This window comes from Brachyistius frenatus, unplaced genomic scaffold (assembly GCF_029030835.1).
Source record: "Brachyistius frenatus isolate BFR_SWC_R1_liver_20210118 unplaced genomic scaffold, ASM2903083v1 Contig_25, whole genome shotgun sequence".
Lineage (NCBI taxonomy): Eukaryota > Metazoa > Chordata > Actinopteri > Embiotocidae > Brachyistius > Brachyistius frenatus.
This window is the reverse complement of record NW_027210624.1, coordinates 3,158,316-3,181,077: the sequence shown is the minus strand read 5'-3', so window position 1 is coordinate 3,181,077 and position 22,762 is coordinate 3,158,316. Positions and strand designations below refer to the sequence as shown.

At 43.5% G+C, this 22,762-nt stretch overlaps 1 protein-coding gene across 1 annotated transcript in view; it reads left to right on the top strand.

Moving 5' to 3' along the window:
* Window positions 1–22,373, top strand: part of mkxa (mohawk homeobox a) — a 29,487-nt gene extending 7,114 nt beyond the window's left edge. Inside the window, exons 5-7 of the mRNA XM_069698033.1 lie at window positions 3,093–3,518; window positions 19,627–19,660; window positions 19,779–22,373. Of these exons, the coding sequence (XP_069554134.1) occupies window positions 3,093–3,518; window positions 19,627–19,660; window positions 19,779–19,986 (668 nt within the window). The 3' untranslated portion in view covers window positions 19,987–22,373. The remainder of the gene's footprint in view (window positions 1–3,092; window positions 3,519–19,626; window positions 19,661–19,778) is intronic.
* The last annotated feature ends 389 nt before the right edge of the window (window positions 22,374–22,762 follow it).

The following is a 22,762-nucleotide window of genomic DNA, read 5'->3' as shown; positions in this document are numbered from 1 at the left end:
CTGATCCAAAATATCAAAACTTATCTGCTTCTTGTTAAACATGAAGGACTGACAGTTCTAATCTGCTGCATTCTTCTTTATAATACTCATTTAGATGGTTTTCCACCAATTCCGTCACTTGTTGGTCCTTCAACTTTCAACTTTAAAGCAACTCCCCCCCCCCCCCCCCACACACACACACACACACACACACGCTAGGTGGCTCTTTCTCTCCTGAAAAGAGGCTTTGTATACTTTATAATAATCTCACAAACAACCATCCAAACTCTACAGCTCACTGTGGCTCCACTCACTGCAGTTTAATACAGGAATATTGATTCAGAACTGCAAACTGTGATCTTGTAGAGGAGCCCTGAGTCAAAATATAGAAGTAAAACTTTCACTACTTCAGTTGATGGTGTCTTTACATGATACGTATTCCTACATACGTTAGTATTAGTAGTTCTGTGCACACTTCGGTAAACTTACCGGCAATTACTTTAATATCTGTGTCAAATTCTGACTACTGATTAGGATCTGGATCTCTTGTGAAATATAATGGAACTATACTTTTAGCTGTATATATAAAACACAGATAGCAGGTTAGTGTGGTTCACATGATGTGCATTAATTCAGCAAAGCATTGGAGAGAGAAGGCATTTCCTCGCACTACTATTAAATAATACCACAAAATGCTATAAAACAATACGACAAAAAGCGAGTGATTATTTAGCAGAGGTCTGATTTAGTCTGCGACCTTTGACCTCTTCTGAGGAAATCTGTGGTTATTCTCTTCTGTTGAAAGCTACTCCAGATGTAAGCGTGTCCTTGAATCTATATGTCAAATGTAAAAAGCATTTCATCAGTGCGACTGGCGGGGTTTAAACAGGTATAATGTACATTAAAGGACGTGGAAAACTTTTCCGTTTGCGAAAGAGCTCAGTCTATCAGTGAGACGGACGAGCACTTCAAAGACATTACAGCTGCTCAGACGTTTGGTATACGTTACTCACACACTCTGCTCTGAACCTGAGGAACTCTGTACATAATGACTGGGGAAATTTTATGACATCACACTTCTTGTGTCCCCAAAATTTAAATATAGTATCGGGACATGAAACGGGGCCAAAGGCCAGATCATCGCCCGCTGTGTTCGTCCCAAAGCGGGCTGACGCTCTGCAGAACCATGTTCTGGGTGTATATAAATGGCGAGTGTGTGAACCAGCCAAGAGACGGGGAGGCCGGCGGGCGGCGGCACGCTGTCATTAGGACACCCCGCTGAGCCAACCTCTGCCTCCCAGCCTACAATTGGAAATGAGTAGCTCTGAGTCAGCCGTGTACTTACTGCAAACACATGCACCCCTGCTGATTCTCAGGGGAGAGACTGCATTTTGACAGCGCTGAAAACACGGTCAGGAAACGTAATAAAATAAAACGTAAATGCTCGTGCAGTGAAAGGATGAACAGAAAGAAAGAGCGCTGTGGTGTCGGTGATCTCTAATTAAACTTTTGAGGAGGAGAGGCTGAGCGTGCGGCTCACACAGGAATGTGTGCACGGCGTTTGCATTGTGTCTGCCACAGGCCACTGTACCACCGGAGGCTCTGTATATCTCCCTGACTCTTCTCGCTGTCACATTATGGTTATGAAGCTGTCCGCAGCCTGCTCCCACTTTCTGACCCATGCGCTGAAAGGCCCTCCATTATGTTTTTAAGCCTGTGCTTTTGTTCCAGGGACTATTTATGGGGCCACATCTGACCCCACTGACTCAGTGTACATTCCTCTTACTGTCCTAAAATGGTCCAACTTGTTTTGCAGCTACAGTAGCACCTCCAAGAGAGAAAAGGCTGTCGTGGAGGAGGGAGAAGTTTTACTTACAAAGTTGGCAGACTGAGTTGTGAAAGGACAGTGTCATGGGTTGAAAAGTGACAGCTCAGATTTATTCTTGTTTGTGTGGTGTCAGAGGAGATGCTGAGTTCTTCCTCAGACTGACTGCGCGGGAGAAGGAGAGCAGCTGCCTCCATGTGTTTCTGATATGTGGGAGCTATAATTTTAATTTGGCCCAGGCTGAATCAAATGTCCAACCTGCCCAAATTACAAAATTACAGTCTTGGCAGGGCCGGTATCTCAAATGAACTTCTCCCTGATTTCCCTCCTGCCAGAGGATATCTGGTTTTTCAGTGTTTCTTTCATCAGGTGGGACCGTGCTTTAATTCAATCTCTTCAGCCGCACAGCACCCTGGAAATTATTTATTTCTGCAGGGGAACGGAGGGGCAATGTGCTTTTGATGGAGAGGAAATCGACTACCATCCGTTATGGTTTGGTAATGCGTCTTAAGTCCCGGCTGGGCTTTTTGCTCTTGAGCTGCTGCCAACAGGAGGGCAGGAGTGCCAGGTTGAAATCTCCCCGCTCTGCTATTTGGATTCAAGATTAGCTCAAAATAACCAGACTATGACTCAGGAGGGGATGAACCAAGTGATAAAATGATTTAAACCAGAGAAATGTGTGTTTCTATGCACACTGACTCTACATGGATTTATTTTTGGATGACTATAAATGAAAACTAATTGACCTTAATGTATTGGCTGAGTTACAGATGCGGAGGAAGCAAATGGGATGTCTAAAACACTCTGACATTAATTGGTGATACATTACTCTCTTTTACTCATAAATTGTACATGTCATCATTGTGAGATTATGTGCAGTAAATGTACAAATAATGATATATACAAATTTGTATTCAGTATTATAAGAATTTAAACATTTTAATGGAGTTTTTACTGTTTGCTGAGACATACATCAAATAAATGTCAAAAATGTGAAAATATAACAGTTATTAAAAATGAAAACATCCGACCATCTACAAAAAATGACACGTGATTTGACATATTGATTATGTTGTTGTGATTACAACTGGAGGAGGAGGTGTCTGCATTTCTTGATTTTCAGGATTACCGAATTAAATATGCAAATATATACACATTATGAATATATATGTGTTATGTGTAGTGTTTTCAAATTTTTGTACATAGAGAGTATGAATGTGTAGTAAAGATGCCCCTTGCTCCTCCATCTAAAAGACTCTTTTTGTGATTTTGCCTTTTGTTGGCGCAGATGGAGACAATCCTCAGAGGACACAGAGCGGCCCTGAGGAGCTCAACAAGCCCATGTACCAGAGCGTCATCAAGAAGGAGGGCTCCTCCATGGTGGGAATGGCCATGGGCATGGGCATGGGCATGGGCATGGGTATGGGTATGGGTATGGGTATGGGCATGGGCATGGGTATGGGAATGGGCGCCGGGCTGCGTTCGGCCGCTGAAGCCGCCTCACTAGCCGAGGACTACGTGTCTCCGCCCAAGTACAAGAGCAGCCTGCTGCACCGCTACCTGAACGACTCCCTGCGCCACGTCATGGTGGCCAACGCCGTCATGGACGCCCGCAAGAGGAACCACTCCGGCTCCTTCAGCTCCAACGAGTACGACGACGAGCTGCTCTCGCCGTCCTCCTCGGAGGCAGAGGCGAACTTTGTTTATCGGGCTGGTAAGGAGCCACATTTCTTGCATTCTTTCCCTTCGAGATTCTCCCTCACACACACACACACACACACACACACACACACACACACACACACACACACACACACACACACACACACACACACACACACACACACACACACACACACACACACACACACACACGACATCCTTCACTTTTGTTCTTTTTTTTGTCCCCCTCCATCTGCACATTTAGTTTTAATTCCTGCAGCCATTATTTCCAACTGTCTGCCTCTCTGCCCGTCTCCCTACTTCTATCTATATCTGTACTGTCTGTGTGCTGCATCACACGCTCTTCAGCTGTCAGTCAGCGAGACGTTTTTGTGTTACTGAGTGTGATTCTCGTGACTTGTGAGGGCCCCGAGCTGTGTTTTACTAGATTTAAGCAAAGTCCAGTGTGTTTACAGTACTAACACACACACACACACACACACACACACACACACACACACACACACACACACACACACACACACACACACACACACACACACACACACACACACACACACACACACACACACACACACACACACACACACACACACACACACACACACACACACGTGTTTGTACATCCACAGCACAGGAGCCCATGTACTGTCACTTCACTCCCACACACACAAACACACACAAAGCACCCTGGCTGTCTTTCACCTCCTCCCGCCAAGTGGAGATGGAATTCCCCCCTCAGCTCTCTGACCGGCTCTAACGGGCCAGACACAACAAGGCCATGTGGAACAGGCTCACTCTCAGACTACTGTTTGGCATGTCTTTGATCCTGCCATGAGGTCCTGCTGGGAGAGCAGGGGCAAGGCACACAGGCTGCACCTGTGTCTGTGTGTGTGAGGTGTAAAAGCAATTCCTGTTTTTAGACTGTGATTTGAAACTGTAAGTAAAAAAAAAAAGGTCTCATCTCTTGGACACAAAAAACGTTCCGTATCCAGCAAAGGCACCATCACCTTAAAAGGTTGATGCCAGATTTACTCCACGTCACTGCTGCTAATGTCTTTACGGTCAGTACAGTAGAGTCGACTGGTATCTGGATTCATTTTCCTCCCTTCAGAGGAAGACTCTTGCTGCAGTTAATTTTCTACAGAATGAAAACACCTTCAAGGGCGAAATGAAGTCTCTCTTCGGTCGCAGCTTCCATTTTATTCTCTTTTTCTGTGCCTAGTTTAGTGTTTTCATTCTGGTCTGCAATATGTTCCACTCTGCGACTGTGTTTTGGCACAACATGGCATTGAATGGAATTTCTCCACAAGGAAATAATCCTTTAAAAATGTCGCCTTAAAGGCTTTACTTTCACGTGTTTTTATTCAGGGTATTTTTTTGTTGGACATTCAACTTTGTAATTTCTTTAAATATAGTTCAAACAAACTTAAAATAAAAATAAATAAATCAGACAAAGTGCAAGGCTGAAATAAATGATACTGATAAACAACATTTAGGTTTTTAGTGGAGTCACTAATCTTATATGATTTGACACAAATATATGTGTTTTGCTTTCATTTCAAGTTCAACTTGAAATTTCTCCTTTTCTTCCAGTCTTATCAAATCAAGTTTATAAAAACATTATGAGTATATCTGCAGACATCCCAGCATGCATTGTTTGAAAGCTCTGACTCTCCAAAGACCTCCTGTTCTGTGCAGTTTAAAGAAAGCATGCCCAGTGGAAATGACATGAACTCGTGAGTCGACTTTGACCTAATTACTAAAGTTGAGATCCGTTCACTCTTTTTGAAGCCAGCTTTAAGGAAACTTGCCTTTTTAACCCCTCTAGTGTCGAAACTGTGATGTGATGGATGCTGATGTTCCCCTGAACATGAATTTAGTCTCACGTCCTCGCAGATCACAAACCTCTGTTCGCTCTCACAGCACTTCAGCTAGCAGCTCGTCTGAGCTGCGAACAATCAAGGTCAGATCTGTCTTCTTCAGTCGGGAACACTGAGCCTTTGTTCAGGCTGACTTCATAACCAATAGTTATGTTTTCACTTTCTGCTGAGCGTGGACGGGACCCGCAGGGGCCGGATTTGAAGGTGTAGCTGGTGGAGTGACGGAGGAGGAGGAGGAGGACGGCGTTTTTTGTGGAGGGAAGAGCGGGTTTTATTGTGTCTCGTATGGACAAATGTGTTTCATATTATCTGAGCGTGAAGCAGCCTGCGTGCGTGCGTGTGTGTGTGTGTGTGTGTGTGTGTGTGTGTGTGTGTGTGTGTGTGTGTGTGTGTGTGTGTGTGTGTGTGTGTGTGTGTGTGTGTGTGTGTGTGTGCGTGCGTGTGTGTGTGTGTGTGTGTGTGCGCGCAGGTCTAGTATGAAATGCATCAGCGACTGCGACGGGTACAATCCTCGTGATCGAAAAGCTTAAAACCCTGTGACCTCAACGAACATCAGGCTTTTTCACAGCGAAGCACCTGCTGAGCCTCACAGATGGTGAATGAAAGAAAGAGATGGATGGACCAAGTGAGACTTATAACTCCCCCTCTAACAGACTTTAATAAGAGAAATCCTAAACAAAAAAAAAAGGATTAATTCACCCGGCTGTTTTTAATAGAGAGTAACTATTTTATCTCTATGGTTAATATAATTCCTTGGCGTTGACGTGTCCCTCTTGGATTTCTCGGGTCTCTGGCACCTTTACAGAAGTGTTACTCTGTTACATGCAAGAGAGGCTTTTTGAGTCCGCACACGGAAAGTTGTCAAAGGGCGGTGTTGACTCATGGGATGGAACACCTGCTGGAGCCCCCCGATGCGGTCGCCCGCTCGAAGATACGCAACAAAGAAATGTCGACAAAATGAAATTTTAATTCCGCATCTGATCTCGCCGACGCACACAGAGCAAACGAACGAGTCGAGAGAGAAATCATTTTAAGCTCAGGTTTGCATCATTTCCTCTGCAGGTTTTTTCTCCTGCGGGCTGCACATTCCAGATATTTCTGTAGTGAACACATTCCTCCTTTACAAATAGTTTTATTGTGTTTTTAGAATACCAGAAAAACGTTTCCCTGAGTAGCATATTTCACATAAATCTGTGCTTATATCAGTTATGCAGAGGAGCAGAAAAAGACGGAATAAATCAGATTTAAGCTCTCTGGATGTTCCCCCACTTTTTTTTTTTTTTGTGACAATGACAAAATGTCTGACATTTTCAGTGGGAGGGGAGGAAAAGAATTTCAACTTGAAAGAAAGAAAGAGCTCAAAGACAAAATGGTATATCTCTCGGCACATTCTTCTGCTGAATTCCAGCTTGTACAACAATTGTGATTGGTCGAAGCAAAAGTGGCGTGCCTGGCAACCGTCGCTCCATTGGCCGAAAGTGAGTTGACGGGCCAGTTGGTTGTTGTGGCCGCAGCCAGAGCCCCTGTGACTACAGAGGGCAGTCAGACGTGGCAGGAGATGGAGAGTGTAGATTTACCCCAGTGGAAAACTAAACTTCTGCCGGCACACACACACACACACACACACACACACACACACACACACACACACACACACACACACACACACACACACACACACACACACACACACACACACGCTCATGTACAATTCACAGGCCTCATACAAGCACATGCACACACACGTCCAGTACAAACACAGCACACGCACGCACGCACGCGCACACACGCTGCAGTCTAAAGCCTGTGGGGAATTTAATTGAACACAAGGAGCAATAGAATTCCATCACACATGCCAGGGGTTTCATGCCAAATTACCCTTTAATGGGATATTAAATGGCAGGAATCTGGCTGAATGTTTTTCTTCTTGCTCTGTACCAGATTTCGCCCCGTCCGATATCATATAGATCATTATACGCCAAATAACTCCCAACGTTTCTGCGGACGGAGACTGCGAGATCTCGGTCAGACATTTTACACGAGATTGACAGTGGTGCGTTTTCTCAGGTTCTCTCCTTCATGGACTCTGGTTACAGCTGCGTACAGTAGCCTGGTGGTGAACGTCGAGTGCCTGCCAGCGTATTGATGTGGAAAATCACCAATAACTGGAGGCAAGTCAGTGGTCAACAGCTAGTTTCCAGTAATTAACCTGTTTAAAAAAAAAAAACGTGCATTTATTAAATGAAGGCATCTTTTCAGATATATTTCTAATATATTCTGATGTGTTGCAGGTCATGTTTGCTTTCTCAGTGAGCATAACATTTGCTGACACTGAATACAAAAAGTTCAGGTCATTACATTTGATCATGAACGTTTCCCCACATTTGCACTGGAGTTGATAGCTGTTGAGATATTTCAATCTCAACTAAAGTGGTAGACTGACACCTCGAGCCATGGCAGAAAAAAATCAAATCATTTTAGAAGAAAGATTTTTCGTTTTTCTGTCCACTGTTTGTGCGCCACACATGAAGTAACAAGAGTCTAAAGAGATAGTAGCAGCTTATAGTCAGGGCAGTGCTAATTAAATCAGCACGCTGATTAGCTGAAGCTTACTGTCGCTGCATGCAGTACAGCCAACAAGCTGCTCGCGGACATTTGCTGATTAGCACTGAACACAAAGAGTAGCTGAGGCTGAGGGGAATGTCATTAGTTCTGCATCCGTCTGTTCATTAAGATAGACTGTGTATGAAAGTGGACTTATAAATTCGGGTCTGAAATGTGAGGCCAATGCGGGAGTGCCATTAGGTGTAATAAGACCGAGGACTAGGAGTTAGCTCTAAAAAAAAGACCCCCATTCAACCTCCCTCATAAAATACAATGTCAACACATTATTTGCGCGTCATGATTGTGTCGTTCGCTAAAGCCAATACTTATTAGTTTTCTGTCGGTCCATCTGAAAACAAATCCCATCATTAATAAGATATTAGGCGTCAAAAAGCGGTATGTTTGGGGGGGGTGCCTGTTTGATTGACAGGCCTGTGGGGCAGTCAGGTTTCTGCTATAGTCGGGCGGGCATAGCGTCTTTGGGTTCCCAATCAGATCGAGTCAGATTCACCGTTCACTCCTTCCCAGCTCCTCAAATAGCTCCATAAAACAAAGATGGTGACGGCCAAAAAGCCGAAGCTTCAGAATGGCAGTTCACAAACTAATGGGTGACGTCAGGGTTGGTTGCGGCTTGTTCATAAACCAAGTTAAGGATCACCAAAGAAGTTCTTCCTGAGGGGGACATGAATGTCTGGCTTGACTAAGAATAGGATATACTGTATATGTTGAAACTTGCCAAAATGGCCTAATTATATATTTTTCTCCATCACGTCTAGTATTTATTACATTTCCTATTAACAAATATATGAATCAAAGGATTTTGGCCACACAGAGAAACAAACTATTTTACGGCATTCAAGTGACTTATTCCTAAATCAGGTGCTGTTTAACACATAGGTTTCTTAGAAATCCCTGCAATGAAAACAACGGCATTTGAAGGCAGCCGCTGAGATCCTGAGGGCCTTTCAAATTAGGTCACAGCGAGTGCCAGACAGTTATTGAATCCTGGAGAGTTCAGGGGCTCTTAAAGAGCTCTGGAGTCGTCCAGGTGAATGGAAGGAAAATCTTCTTAATGTGGAAAAAAAATACGGGTGTTTGGATTTCTTGTCTTCAGGTAGAAAAGTAGACGGATGTGATGGTCACCGAAGATAAAAAGAGATTCCTATCATGGCTGTTTTAATATTTTTGACTAACAAGATATACTTAACTGGATTTCCTTTACCGTTAATGTCTTTCTTGTTTCCTCTCCAAAGAGAAGCCCGACTGGGATGATTTATACAGCAGTGTTGTTGAGGGACGGTGGCTGATGTGTCAGATTTAAGACTCTGATGTCTCGCTCGCTGACTGATGAGCGGTGGCGTGATTTACTGTCGGCAGCAGAGCAAAAGGAAAGACAATGCTCGACACCGGGCCGCTGGATGACAATGAGCCGCTCCCGGACAGTGATGGATGTGAACTCCTCGTCTCAGGAATCCAGAGATGTGGATAGACTGGCTACAATTTGCTCTTTCCACAGTTTCATTGGAAAGGAGAAGGGGGGAAGACGGAGAGGGGACGGGGTTCGGGACGTTGTTCCAAGGCAGCAGCGTTTGCCAACACTCACTGGGCTCAGGTTGGACTTCAGAAATCAGCGTGGAAGGGATGAGAGGCGGGAAAGGAGGGAGGCACTTGTTCCATCCAGATCAAGAGTTGAATTTCTCGAGCAGTTGCCTGTTGGGAGAAGAAAGACAGCGTGGTGGCAGTGAGAGCGTGGTTGGAAGAAATGAATGTGTGTGTGTGTGTGTGTGTGTGTGTGTGTGTGTGTGCTCTTGAATTTCTTCTCAAAAAGATATGAAGACCATGAAAATCCACCAAAGGGAGGACAGCTGGCCAGCTCCTCTGTTTTAGGAGCAGGACTTGGATTTAGGGGGATTGGGTGAGACTGAAAATTAAACAAGAGTGAAAGTAAAGTTCATCCATATTACCAAACATATCTTTATATTTGCACTTACCACTGCTGACATCTGGCCATGCAGATACTTTATGATCATAATAATGCCTCTAAAGCTTCTGACAGCGCAGTGGAGATGATTTGAATTATTTTTGTGCTCCTCAGAGCAGTGAAAAATCTCATCAGACCATTTCCAGCAACTTCAACCTCACAACAAAGAAACTCAATGCCAGAGTTTAAGACATTTGATCATCACTCCCCAATATCAGAGCCTATAGACACCAAACTCTAATATCTTCTGGAACACACATGAAACAAACCATTTTATAAATTGAAGAGAAGTCAGCAGACTATGCTTAATACATTGTAATTATATACAGCATGAACATACTTTATTGCAGTAACTTATATATGGTTATCAAACAGATGTGACATGGAGGCAGGATGTTTGATAGTTTTTTGTCCACACAAACATCAGTGCACTGAGAAAGTGAACTTTACTGGAGATTTGATCATTATAATAACATAAAAAACACTAATGGGATCATTTCTAAATTATTCCCAGTATTTTTTTTTCTGCATCGTGTTGTGTAAAAATGGTTTTTATATCGGCGCATATCAGCCAACATGCTGATACTGACATATCAGTGATGGGCCAATAAAATCGTCCGGCTGAGGTCAGGCTCCAAAATATAATATGTTAATGATTACTATAAGTCATTTTAAAAGTTCTGAGTGTTTCCCTTTTTTGTTTAAAAGTAAATTCGCTTACATTTTTGTCAAAAAAACACATGTAGAGCTGACTTGGATAAGATTGCATGCGAGTGCACATTTCCATACATATTTAACAGAGTTCTCATTAGTGGAATGGATTTAGATGTTTGATGCTTATTCCTTATATTTAACATGTGCATTTAAATGTTGCCTCTTCTTTATGAGGTGAAAAGTTAGTAAAAAAAAAAATCCTCCCAAATGTACAGTAACTGTCTATAAGACAGCAGATGGCGAACGGTGTGTGGACTGTCCATAGTAACAGGGACCTTTGTAGATGCTTTTATTGGAAGACATTTTTACAAAGACAAGTCAATAACACTTGTTCAGACTTGGATTTAAGCTCACGTGGGACATGTGAGTAATATTGTTCCTACGTTTGTTTGGTGCAAACCTAAATTACAAACATATTTTCTCCTGAAATCAGCAGCAGTGTAAAGGCTTATGTCGAGTACAATTCAACCAGAAGTTCAGGTCCTTTACCATCAGCTAAAAAAATGTGTTTCTCCGAAAGAGAAAAAGATTTGTTTGTCACGTGTTTGTTAGTCCCTCAGCTGTTTTCTGGAAGGAGCACCAGAGAAAAACATCCCCAAATTCAGCCAGTAACACTTGTAAAACTGTGAGGTCAGAATGAACAACCTCAGACTCTATAGACCAGAGAGACCAGAGACTAGAGACTTTCAAAATACAATAAATCTCCTGGTCGTTATCTCCTAGTGGGAGTGAGATTTGAAAAACTCCAGGAAAACGTCACACTTTTACCTCCTAAAATCGTAAATCAGAGAATAAAAATGGTGACACTGATGTTATTGAACCTGTTGTAAAACTTCTCAACTGCAACTCTAAAAAATGTTATCCGAAGAAATGCTACATCCACTTGATCTCTTTAGCGAATGCTCCATACGTTCTGATCCTGGTTCAGGGACCTCCAGGGTGGCAGCGTTTAGGTGAGATTAAAGACTAAGCTCATTTCACATCTTATTGCTCATCATATGATGATTTAAGGGTTACACTTAGTTAAATGTCTTGCTCCGACTTCCACTGAATGGGTGATAAAAAAAAACACATTATTTATTAGCAGTCAAATTTGATATTAAAGCATGTATCTTCCTGGCAAGTGTTCCTCCTCTGCAGCTGTAGTTTAAGTCCTTGAACTGTGGCTCGACAGACAATATGACAAAGTTACTGACTAGATTACATCAACATACTATGAAGCGAGGTCTTCTGTGATGTATTTGAAGGGCTGTGAAGTGTCCTTCAGGGTGTGGCCGGTCCGACGGTGGGAACGACTCGGAGCTGGCAGAGGGAGGTGTAATCCTGGCATTAGGGTGTGGTGCAGAGTCGAATGGAAAGGTGGATAAAAAGACAGAGCGAGAGAAAGAGGAAGCTCTGTCATTGGAAGACGGGATGTTGGCCTGAGACCACTAAACAGAGGCTGAGTGTGAGGCGAGCAGAGAAGGCAGCAGCAGACGAAGACAGTGTTCATCCTAGCCATCACCATCCTGCGGAGAAGTGTTAACAGACAAACACGAGCGCAGACTCTGTTTATATGCAGCTTCATAGCACAGAAGTGGGAGAGTGTGGAAAAATAAGCCCTCTCAGACTGATCGGTTTTAAATCCACGGCACGCCAAGGCTTTCTGGGATGGACACACACACACACACACACACACACACACACACACACACACACACACACACACACACACACACACACACACACACACACACACACAGAGAGAGAGTCAGGTCATCAGATTCAGAAAACACAGCTGCCTGCCTAGTCAGGGAAACTGAGCCGCACTGCCCTGGTCCGTATAAAACACAAATTGTTTCCATTTTAAAAAGCGAGCCGTGCCTAGAACAATAGGCTGCCATCGTGTTCCCACGGGATGGAGGAGAGCTGAGGGAGGTTTAATGAGAGAGAGTGGAGGTGTGACCCAGCGAGGACACGGAGCACGCACACGCAGAAATCCCCCGAAGAGTGTGAGAGGGCACTTCAACTACCACTGTGGGGAATTGCAACATAATGATGCAGTGAGTGCAGCACAAACATATCATTTGGCCTCCAGCTCCTGAAAAAAGGCTATTTCTGTACACATGTAAACACTTAAAAATCTGAATAATGTTTACTTGTGGTTCCTGCTTTTTTTTTTCTTTTTCTTTTTTTACTTCCTAATGTGTGTGTTTGTGGACCACAAACAACAGTCGCTCAGGATGACTGAGAAGCCTGTGATGAAAGCGTCCGGTGGAGGGCGGTCCGCCATGTTTTGTCTCTTTTGTACCTGTTGTGTCAAAGCAGTGATAACAGGCTCATCTGTTCATCATCAGCGAGGCTGTCATGAAGTCACCGCTTGAATCATGAGCTCTGTGATCCTCCGATACTATCGCTGTCTGCTTTTCAATCTTCCTGTGATGATCATCTGTTGTCACGCCAACTCCCGATCCCGCCTTAATGACGAGCCAGTTGGTTCCTCTTCTGTGTTTGTCCATGACGCCGTGGCCGTCCACCCACACGGAGAGGACACTCGCCATGACAACGTATTTACTTCTCCGTCGGGACGCTCTTCTCATTTTGGCTGATTTACGTGGGGCCCTGATTACACTCTGTTTACTGGCACTCGTAAACACAATGACAACCTGGCAGTGTTTAAACATCTGAAACGCTGTTATTATTTCTCCATCTAGCGAGAAGACACAAGGCAATCCTCAGTGCTGGATGTTGGTTATCTGCCCCGACCGCAGCCACACCAGCGTGTCATCTGCCGGGCAGACACGGGAAAAAAAAACAAAAAACACAGCTCAGAAAAAGCAGTGCAGCGGATGGGAGAGTCATTATTGGGCAGCGGCTCAGTATCCGTCTGGCTGTGTCACTGCATGTATGTTCTATTTGATAGTCGAAGAGCTAATTATTCACTTTTTTTTTTTTTTTAGTGATGAAAGTGTTGTCAAGGCAAACAGAGTTTTGTAATTAAAATCACGCCATATGTGATATCTTTGGCTAACTGACGTCTTTTCAATACCAGCAGCGACACAAAGAGGGAGAGAGATGGCTGGGAGGGGAAATGTAAAAGTAGCATTGGCAGAACACAAGGCAGCCGAGTGCCAAGGCATCTCTAACTTCATTTACAGACTCTTCTTGACATTATAAAAAGCTCGGATCATTAGAGGAATATTTAAAAGATAGCTCTTAAAAGCCAAAATAGTGAGTGTCTCACCTCGTGGCTCAAATCAAAGACAGCATCAGTAGACGCAGCAGCCCGAAGGGTTTCTCTTTTCTCAACGAAAAAGACTGGGCTGAAAGTTAATCGAACCAAAGTGGTCACATGTCTGGATAATTAGTAATTTGAACGTGACGCTCTGTCTCATGTGCGGCTTGCAAAGCGATCCACTTTCTATCCAGCGCAGCCTCGTGACTCACCTGTGCTGACAGTAACTGCTGACTCATCCTCAGCCGGCTGCCTGAGACTTCAAACAGGCTGAGCACCGCCACGATGACGTGTTCTCATCCTGACCTGGACTGTAGCTGCACAGGTCAGCGGCGAGCAGATTGTCTAAACCTGCAACACCACTCCGATTCTCATCTGGTGCTTTAGAGGGAATCAGCTGAGCTCATTTCCTCACTTCACCAATTCAGTTTTTGGATTTGTCAGTGTGTGTCCAACTTCATCGGCCTTCATCCACTCGAGCAATAATCTTCTCACTGTGGTCAAAGTAAGCTCAGTGGTTACCTCAGTGATATAAAACTTTCTACAACCACTTCCTAATAAGACTTTCTTCATGAAGGGTATATTCGTTAAAAGTAACAGATTTAAATTATTAACAGATCATTTAGTTATTTCAGTCATTTTTCAATGGAACTTTCCAGTTGCCAGGTTTCTGAGTGATTGTTAATGGCTCCCCAGCTACAGAGATTTTTCACAATCTGGCAACCTAAAAGTTTATTTTTACTAGTAATGCATCTCCTTAATTCTAAATCTAAATAAAGTTGAGTTTTACTTTAAAACAAATTTTTTTGGTGTAATTTCCGGATGAAATAACGCAACCGGAGGTTCTCTGACTACGTTTTTCTGGAGCTTTCAGATGCAAGAGCTGGTGCAGCTGTTTTTTGTTTGTCAGCTCGCCCGGTCTGCTTGCTTCCAATAGTTATGCTAAGCTGGGCTAACAGACTCCCAGTTTGAGCTACATGCAAACAGTATCTTCTATAATTAAAGTATTTCCCTCAAAAAGTCCCACTATTCCTTTCAAATCCATCTTATCTGTTCTGTTTTTTGACATTTTTTTTGTTTTCTACTGAATACTTTAAAGCCGTTAAAGATATATTTTTGGCAACGTGCAATTTTTGGTGACTAAGAATTGACGCTTAGTCACTTTGGATTAGACCACATGCTAAACGTCTGAAACGTAAATGTCATAAAACAGCAGTCTCTCTGTGTCTGTGTGTTTGTGTGTTTATTTGTCTGCCTAATTCAGCCCAGCCCATGGTTTGTGCACCAAGACCTGCCTTGTTTATTGTTGTGTGTTGCTAACAACAGCACCAGATGGTAATGATGATGGCCGACCACTCTCCTCCGCAGTCGTCTTAACAGGTGAAACCTCATTCCCTCTCTAATTTGTCAGCCTCCGCTTGTTTTCCCTCATTTTTACAAAGTTTTGTGAAAGCTCAGTTTTTTGTTTTTTTTAGCTCTCTCCCTCCATCGCGCCACCGTGATGTTAAGAGAGTTCGTATTTTTGGACTTCCAGCACGACGCCAGAAACCATCAGACTTCTGAGCTTTCCCCTCCGGCGGTCCGTTAAACCCGACTGTCAGTGGAGCCCAAAGGCAACAGCAAAGTTGACCGAGTGTTCAGTAGCAAAGTAGTAAAGCAAAAAAAAGGAGAAAAAAAACAAGGAATAAAGAATGAGAAAATAATAAAAAAAAAAAAAAAAGGTCCTCGTGATTTATCGCCGATTTATTGAGTCTTTGGCACTCTTCTTGTTTTAAAAAATTTTGAGTTTTAGATGTTTTAGGCAAAGGGCTTTGGAAATTGAGTTTTTGTAAGCAGTGGTGCATTTCCAGATTCTGAGGTCCGGGGTTCCCGAGGGCCGGGGCCGGGACAAAACACTGTTTCGTATGTTGTGAAGGGAGCATCAGGACAGTGGCTGCCTCACACACACTGGAAACACTTTCATCTGCGGATGGAAAGACTCACACGCTGCAATTCTCCGCACACAAACACACACTTTCTTCTGCATGCTGTTTGTCTTTGATGTCGCTGCTGTTGACCTTCTCGCTGCTGTCACCAGCCAATCTTTACACCGAGCAGTAAACACTGAGCTAATATATCTCCGGGGGGGTGGAGGAGAGGGAGAGGGGGGGGGGGGGGGAACATAAACAACACATGAAAACGGTGTAATTTGACTGTAATTACAGTGCTGTGATTGTGGAGAATGGTGCATATTTTTAATCAGGACTCTGCTTTGGAGCACTGGCAACAATCAAGGAAGGAGATGGAGATAGAGAGGATTCAAGTATCTACTTGATACTCAGTTAAAGATGCTGTCTGTAACCTATTACATTTAAAACATTCAAAAATGAACTTATCCACAGAATCTGAACAAAATGCACCGTTGAACTCATCAAAGACGTCTTATGTATTGTAATGGAGAGACATTTACTGAAGTTAGTATGCTAACCAGCTTGCCCCACCCATCCTGCCCTGTGATACGAATGTGTACCACCAGATGGGACAGTGAGTCACTGCAACATCCAGTGTGTCCTCAGTCCGACAGGAGAGGAGAGGAAGAAGATAAACATATTCTAACTTCATGTTATGGCTGAAACTTTTGGCAAAACAAGAATTAACATTAGCATTGCTTTCCGCTGCTGGAGACATCCTGCCGAGTTTAAAGTTTGATGCTGAACTCACGACTCCGTTAATGCTAACGGTGGCTACGTAGCAGTAACGTATAGAAGCAGCTAACAGGATCTTCTGACCATCGAAAAATGACATTCAGGGTCCGTTTTATCCCAGCTGATGAATTCAAGGCTGAAGTTTTTCACATAGTGCTCCTCTGTGTAACGTTACTGACATGGACTCTGTTTACCGGCACTCGTAAACACGATATGTTTAGTTTGCTGTTTGTTCAGAGCGTCTCAGAGCAGTTATAATATCTGTATGATATGTATGAATCTTCAGTGCAGCTAAATACCACACAAACTGAGCCGAAACACTTTCTGAATAGCATTGGCACAGGCTCTTCCGATGCTGTTTTCTTGCGGCTATGGTCTGGCTAAAAATGGAGATAAACAAACTATTATGAAAACTAAAGGCTTAAAAATCTAACTTCTAACTAACGGTCGGACAAGAATATGTGAATTCTACCAAACTGCAGAAACTCTGAGAGCCGGTGTTACACTGAAATCTGTCCCTCTTCAAAGTTTGTAACCTGCTCAGATATTCTTGTCCTCACTCCTCATGCCGAAGCCTAACCGCAGTGTAGGTCACAGAATGTGATGGGTCACAGATCAGTGTAACACTAGTTGACTCACTGTCAACCCCTAACGCACAAAGTGGTATTAAAAGATGGGATTTCATTCGGACAAATTACACCTGGAAAGCAATTAAGTTTGAAAAATGGCTAAAAAAAAACAAAAAACAGAGAAGGATTAATAATTGGAGACGAAGACGAGATGGATAATATCAGAGGCTTTGAAAAATGTATTCTTGACGTAGCAGTGAGTCGCCCTTCATTAAAACAGACGGGAAACACAGCATTTGTTTTGGCTGGGGAGCATGAGGCCTCAAGTACCTGGATCAGGGGGTATTACAGCAAATCACTGCAGCAAGAGGTGAACAGTTGGAGGACACAGGACGAGGGACCTGAGGAATATCAATAAAGGAAAGGGGACTCGCTGATGGAGCAAGATAAAGGCCGAGAGAAAGATAGGACAGCAGGGAGTTGTGGCCAGACGAGTATGTGAGGATTTTGTTGGAACACTTTGACGCACTAAAACCTAAAATCTTCTCCTGTGGTTTGTACCTCTGGGTTATCATGTCCTCATCTCCCTCTCACACGTGCACACACACACACACACACACACACACACACACACACACACACACACACACACACACACACACACACACACACACACACATTCCCTCTCTTCTTCTGTCTAAGAATAATCAACACAAGAAAATTGCAGTGGTTGAAGTCTATCTCTCTCTCTGTGGAGTACACCTATTACAGAAGGAACGGGAAAACTACAGGAAATTTTATAATCGGGCCCACATTAGCCCGAGGCCTCGCAAACCCGGTGCTGTCAGCATGTGTCCTGCTACATGGGAACAGTTCTGGAAAACGGGGGAAGGAGTTCGGAACAATTAGGCGCTTATGGCAGCTTGCAAAAGCCTGAGCGCTGGATCCAGATATTTGGAAAATCTGTGGATGGGTTTGGTGAGGTTAGAGGTGACAAAGCAGAACGGTTAAACCTTGCGTGTGCTTCCTCCAACGCCGGAGGAGTTTGGAGTCTTGGCTCTCGGTCTCTGTGGCTGTCTTTTCACAACGCGAAACCCAGAACACGGTGTCCTCGTGCAACCTTTTCCAGTCCTTTCTTGTAATCATGGGAATGAAAGTGCAAAGGGTGCAGATTTTCATTAGCAGAAGGGAACATTCAGGATTGTTTTGCAGTGACGGTGGAACAAAGAAGGGCCTCGTTTTAACAGGAGCTCGGATCTAGACATTTGATTTACCGGAAAATGTGATGTAGGGGGGTTGAAGAGTCGGGTGTCCCTGGGTGATGTGGCGGGATATATAGGCAGTTGTTGAGCAAAGGACCAAGGTGAGACGAACCCTTTGGTACCTTCGGACTAAAATGAAATTGACCCTTCTTTGAGCATTCCTTCGTCGTCCGCTCATCTCTACCTGGTCATGACCGAACTTCTTAAAAGCTCACAGGGCCTTAGCTGTGTGTTTAGCTAACTTAAAGAGAGCGTCTGGAGGCTGCACGGCTTGAAAATCCAGATGCTCTGCTCTCCTTTAATGCCTCATGTAACGCCAAGCCTGTGTCATCATATTCACTGCTGGGCAAAACTCACCTATAGTGCTAGACCCAAGACACAAGACAGGTCCAGCGCGAACACACACATCAATGAACCTAAACACACACACACACACACACACAATGAACTTAAACACACACACACACACACACACACACACACACACACACACACACACACACACACACACACACACACACACACACACACACACACACACACACACACACACACACACACACACACAGTCAGTGATCAGCATGCTGAAGTAAACACACCGGTTGCCCTGAAGAGAAGTTTGGTTTCATTGTTTAATGACTTTGCTATTTCCCGCTAATGTTTCACATATGAGATAGAGATTGCTCCCATTTGAAGAAAAAAAAACCCGAGAGCAGGCATCCATCTTTCTCTCACTGACTCACTTGCTGTTTTTTCATTCCCACTCAAATCTTTTACGCTCAGTCATTTTTGATCTGATTTCCTCAGACAACTCAATTACGTTGGCCAGGGCCCATTTGTTTTCCAACAAAATATTAGAGAATGGAGTTTATGAGTCATAAGAAACATCTTTCAACTCAATCCTATTAGTCACCTTGTTTCTTGATGGCTTCTTGCAAAACGTCCTTTTTGTCCAGCATCTGAGTAAAAGAGAAAAAACAGAGCAACACATGTTTGCAGAATACAGGGTGTTCACATGCAGTACAGTACAGACCGCACGCAAAACCAAGAAAATACACACACACACACACACACACACACACACACACACACACACACACACACACACACACACACACACACACACACACAACTCCTGAGTGTTCAGTAAGTTTCCAATAAATCCTCATTGACCTCAGAGAACTCTGCAAAACTAACCTTTTCTTTTTTTTTCTCCTTGTGCTTTCAGAAACCACAGACCATGGATCAAGTAAATGTGACAAGTGAGTAGACGTTCTTTTACCTTGCAACCCAGATCAGATCCTTCAAATTACACGCTGAGCTTTGACCTCTAACGCTCTCTGTTTTGTTCTTTCGTGTGCGTGTTCTGCTGATCATCAGTGGCAGCGGTGGCGTCGGCGCTGCGCAGAGGGAGAAGGTGAAGGGCAAAGACGAGACATACTGGAGGGAGATCAACGCCGCCATGGCCTTGACCAACTTGGCGCAAGGAAAGGACAGCGCCTCCGGGACCACCAGCTGCATCATCCAGAAGTCCTCCCATATAGCAGAGATCAAGACTGTTAAAGTGCCGCTGGTGCAGAAATATTAGCGCTCACGTCCTCCTCCCGTCCCTCTATGCAAACCGGCAAACATTCCTGTTTCAGCAAGCTCGCCAGAGTCCAAATAAACTCCCCCTGAAATGAAAAGAACTGTTGAGGAGGGGATGGGGGGGTTTGAAGCGAGCGAAACAAAGAGAGAACTTTGATTCTTTTTGGTGTCTAAAAAAGTTCAAAAGAGGCCTTGACCAATCTTTTCTTTACTGGGCTGATGTGCGAGTGGTAGTTTTATTGCAGTATTTCCTAAAACAAGACACTTTTGTTATGTTAACTTATTTTTTATGAGTTTGTTTTTTTCTTTTTCTTTTTTTTCTTTTTTATGCTACAAAGTTTGTATTTTGCCAAAGTGCCTTTGTTCTTCAGACAAATAACTCACTGACTGTGGTCAATGCAAAGTACAGATAACTGAGGTGCCTCTGGAATTTGTGAAGGAATAGAGAGCCCCAGTCATGATTCAGGATTTGTTTTGTGAATGAAAGCTCCCCGCAACAAGCATGTGCCTTAAGGACTGAATGAGCTCACCAACCGAGGTACTGATGATCTCTTAATAGCACAGAAAATGCCCAGCATGAGTTGTTCTTGTTTTGACTGGAGTCTTCATCTGGACTGTAAACTGAACGCTGCTTTGTCTCAGTCTGCCTCTCGTTGCCAGCGGGCCATCAGTCACCGCTGGACACGAAGATAAGAAGCATATTGATAAGCAGCCAGCTTTCGTCCACATCTCAGCCTTGGATTTCACAAACCAGCGAAGGACTCCTTTCTTATCGCGGCTTTTAGCTGCTGAAAACGTGCACAAACGCTCAGCTGGACCCAAATGAAGACATGTTTTCACACAGATCCGCTTTAAGGTTGAGCGGAAGATTGCCATGACCTAAAAGGGATGTTTTCGCTTTGCATTATCAGTGTTTTATGTGGACAGTGTTGCCTTTTCACATTTGTGCTCAGAACAAGATAGTGAACAAAAAAACAAACAAAAAAAAGCCTCCCCCAGCCGTTTGATCCTCAGCCCTCTCAGCTGTTTAGCATTACATTCAATTCGCTGTTTACAAGGAGCCACTTTGAATTTCTCCCCCTCACTTTTTTTTTTCTTGACTTCAAAAATACATTTCAGTATTATCTCTTTGTCGGCCAAGCAAGTGTTCAGAGTGTTTGTTATTGTCAGTCTGTATATGTCTGGGTGTCTTGTTTTTGATGAAAATGTTGTACTTTCTCTTCACTTTGCCGCATTCAGAGCTTATTTTGTCGTCCGATGGAAAGAATCTCTTCTCGAGAAAGTACTTATGTACGGTGCATATGTTATAAACGTTTGTGGCGGCCGATGCCAAGTTCACAAACGGGGGAAATCAAGTTCGACTTATGGGAGAAACTGAAGTTGGCTGTCTGAGCTGACTTTAATTTTCTGTATATCTTCAAGGTACTGTTTATGTGTGTCAAAATGTACACTCCTACAGAAATTGTGCATATTTTTTTTAATTTGTTTTTGGACAACCCAGACTGTGCTTCTGGTCGAGGACTTTGAGAGGGAGTGAAGCTGCACAGTGACTTTTTGACCTTGTCATGCGTCTTGAATGTGCAAACTGTTTTTAAAAAGCTGCACTTACAGTTCTTGTTTTTCAGTGGAGGTGTTTTTACATAAAGATGAAGAGAGAGGTAAAAGAGATGAAGGGCAACCCTATATTATTCCTGTTAGTGTGCCTATGGAAGTATAATGAAATGAATCGCACTAGCCAATCCGCTGGCACTATTTGCTTATGCGGGGGGGAGGGAGGGGTTGCGGGCTCCCACATGTGTTTTTTATACACCTGATCCAGGCAGGGTAGCTGCAGGGTTAGTGCCAAGCCCGCTCCTTGTGTTTCCAATCGCACCTCTGACCCTGTGGACGGCTCGCGACCCTCACACCTCACACGATACCCGAAGAGACACAGCGAGTGAAGGAGGCTTCGGTGACAACAGAGCCTGCTTTGTTGTACCAACCTGCCGTCACTCCCCCAACAACCACACTACAAGTACACAACAGAGGGGTTTTCTGCAGCCAAGACTTTGGTACCGTAAAAGCCTTTGTCCAACACAAACCCTGCGTTCACAACAAGCAGACGAACAGAACGCAACAGTATGTATTAAAGCTTATAAATTATTATTTCAGACTTTGTCTAAACAAAGAAAGTGGTGACCATAGTTTGTTTTTTTTATTGTTAAGTTATATAAAATGAGATTTTGTTTTTTTGTTTTGTTTTTTTGTTTGTTTTGAAAGAGACTGGATTTTCAATCCAACGACCAAATGCATATCTCCTCCTTGTATTGTCCGATTTGCTCTCATGTAAAATTTCTTTTATAAAAACAGTTGTTACTTGGTCAAAGCAATGAATAAACCTCTGAATGAAATGGGGGGCATCTGGTGTGTGTGTGCTTTTTTCTTTTGGTAAAGCTGCACTTAAAGAAGCTTGGGGGCGACAGCACAAGCTGTTTACACAAAATAAACATAAGATCACGCTACTACTAATAGACATGTTTGCAAGCGGCTACCAACATTAGCGTTCATTGGGAGTTGGTTTCTGTTGCTGCGATTGGAAAGAAGGTTGATGAGAGCGGTGAGACTGAACCAAAACAGTAATTCTGTGGTCTGCACATCAAAACATTGCTAAAAAGTGGAAGAGTTTTGTGGGTTTGCCACCATGAACACCCCTTTAACATTACATTCAGTTATTTGATTTATTATCTATATATATATATTAAAAAAAAACTGATTGGTGCAGCTTTAAAGACAAATAC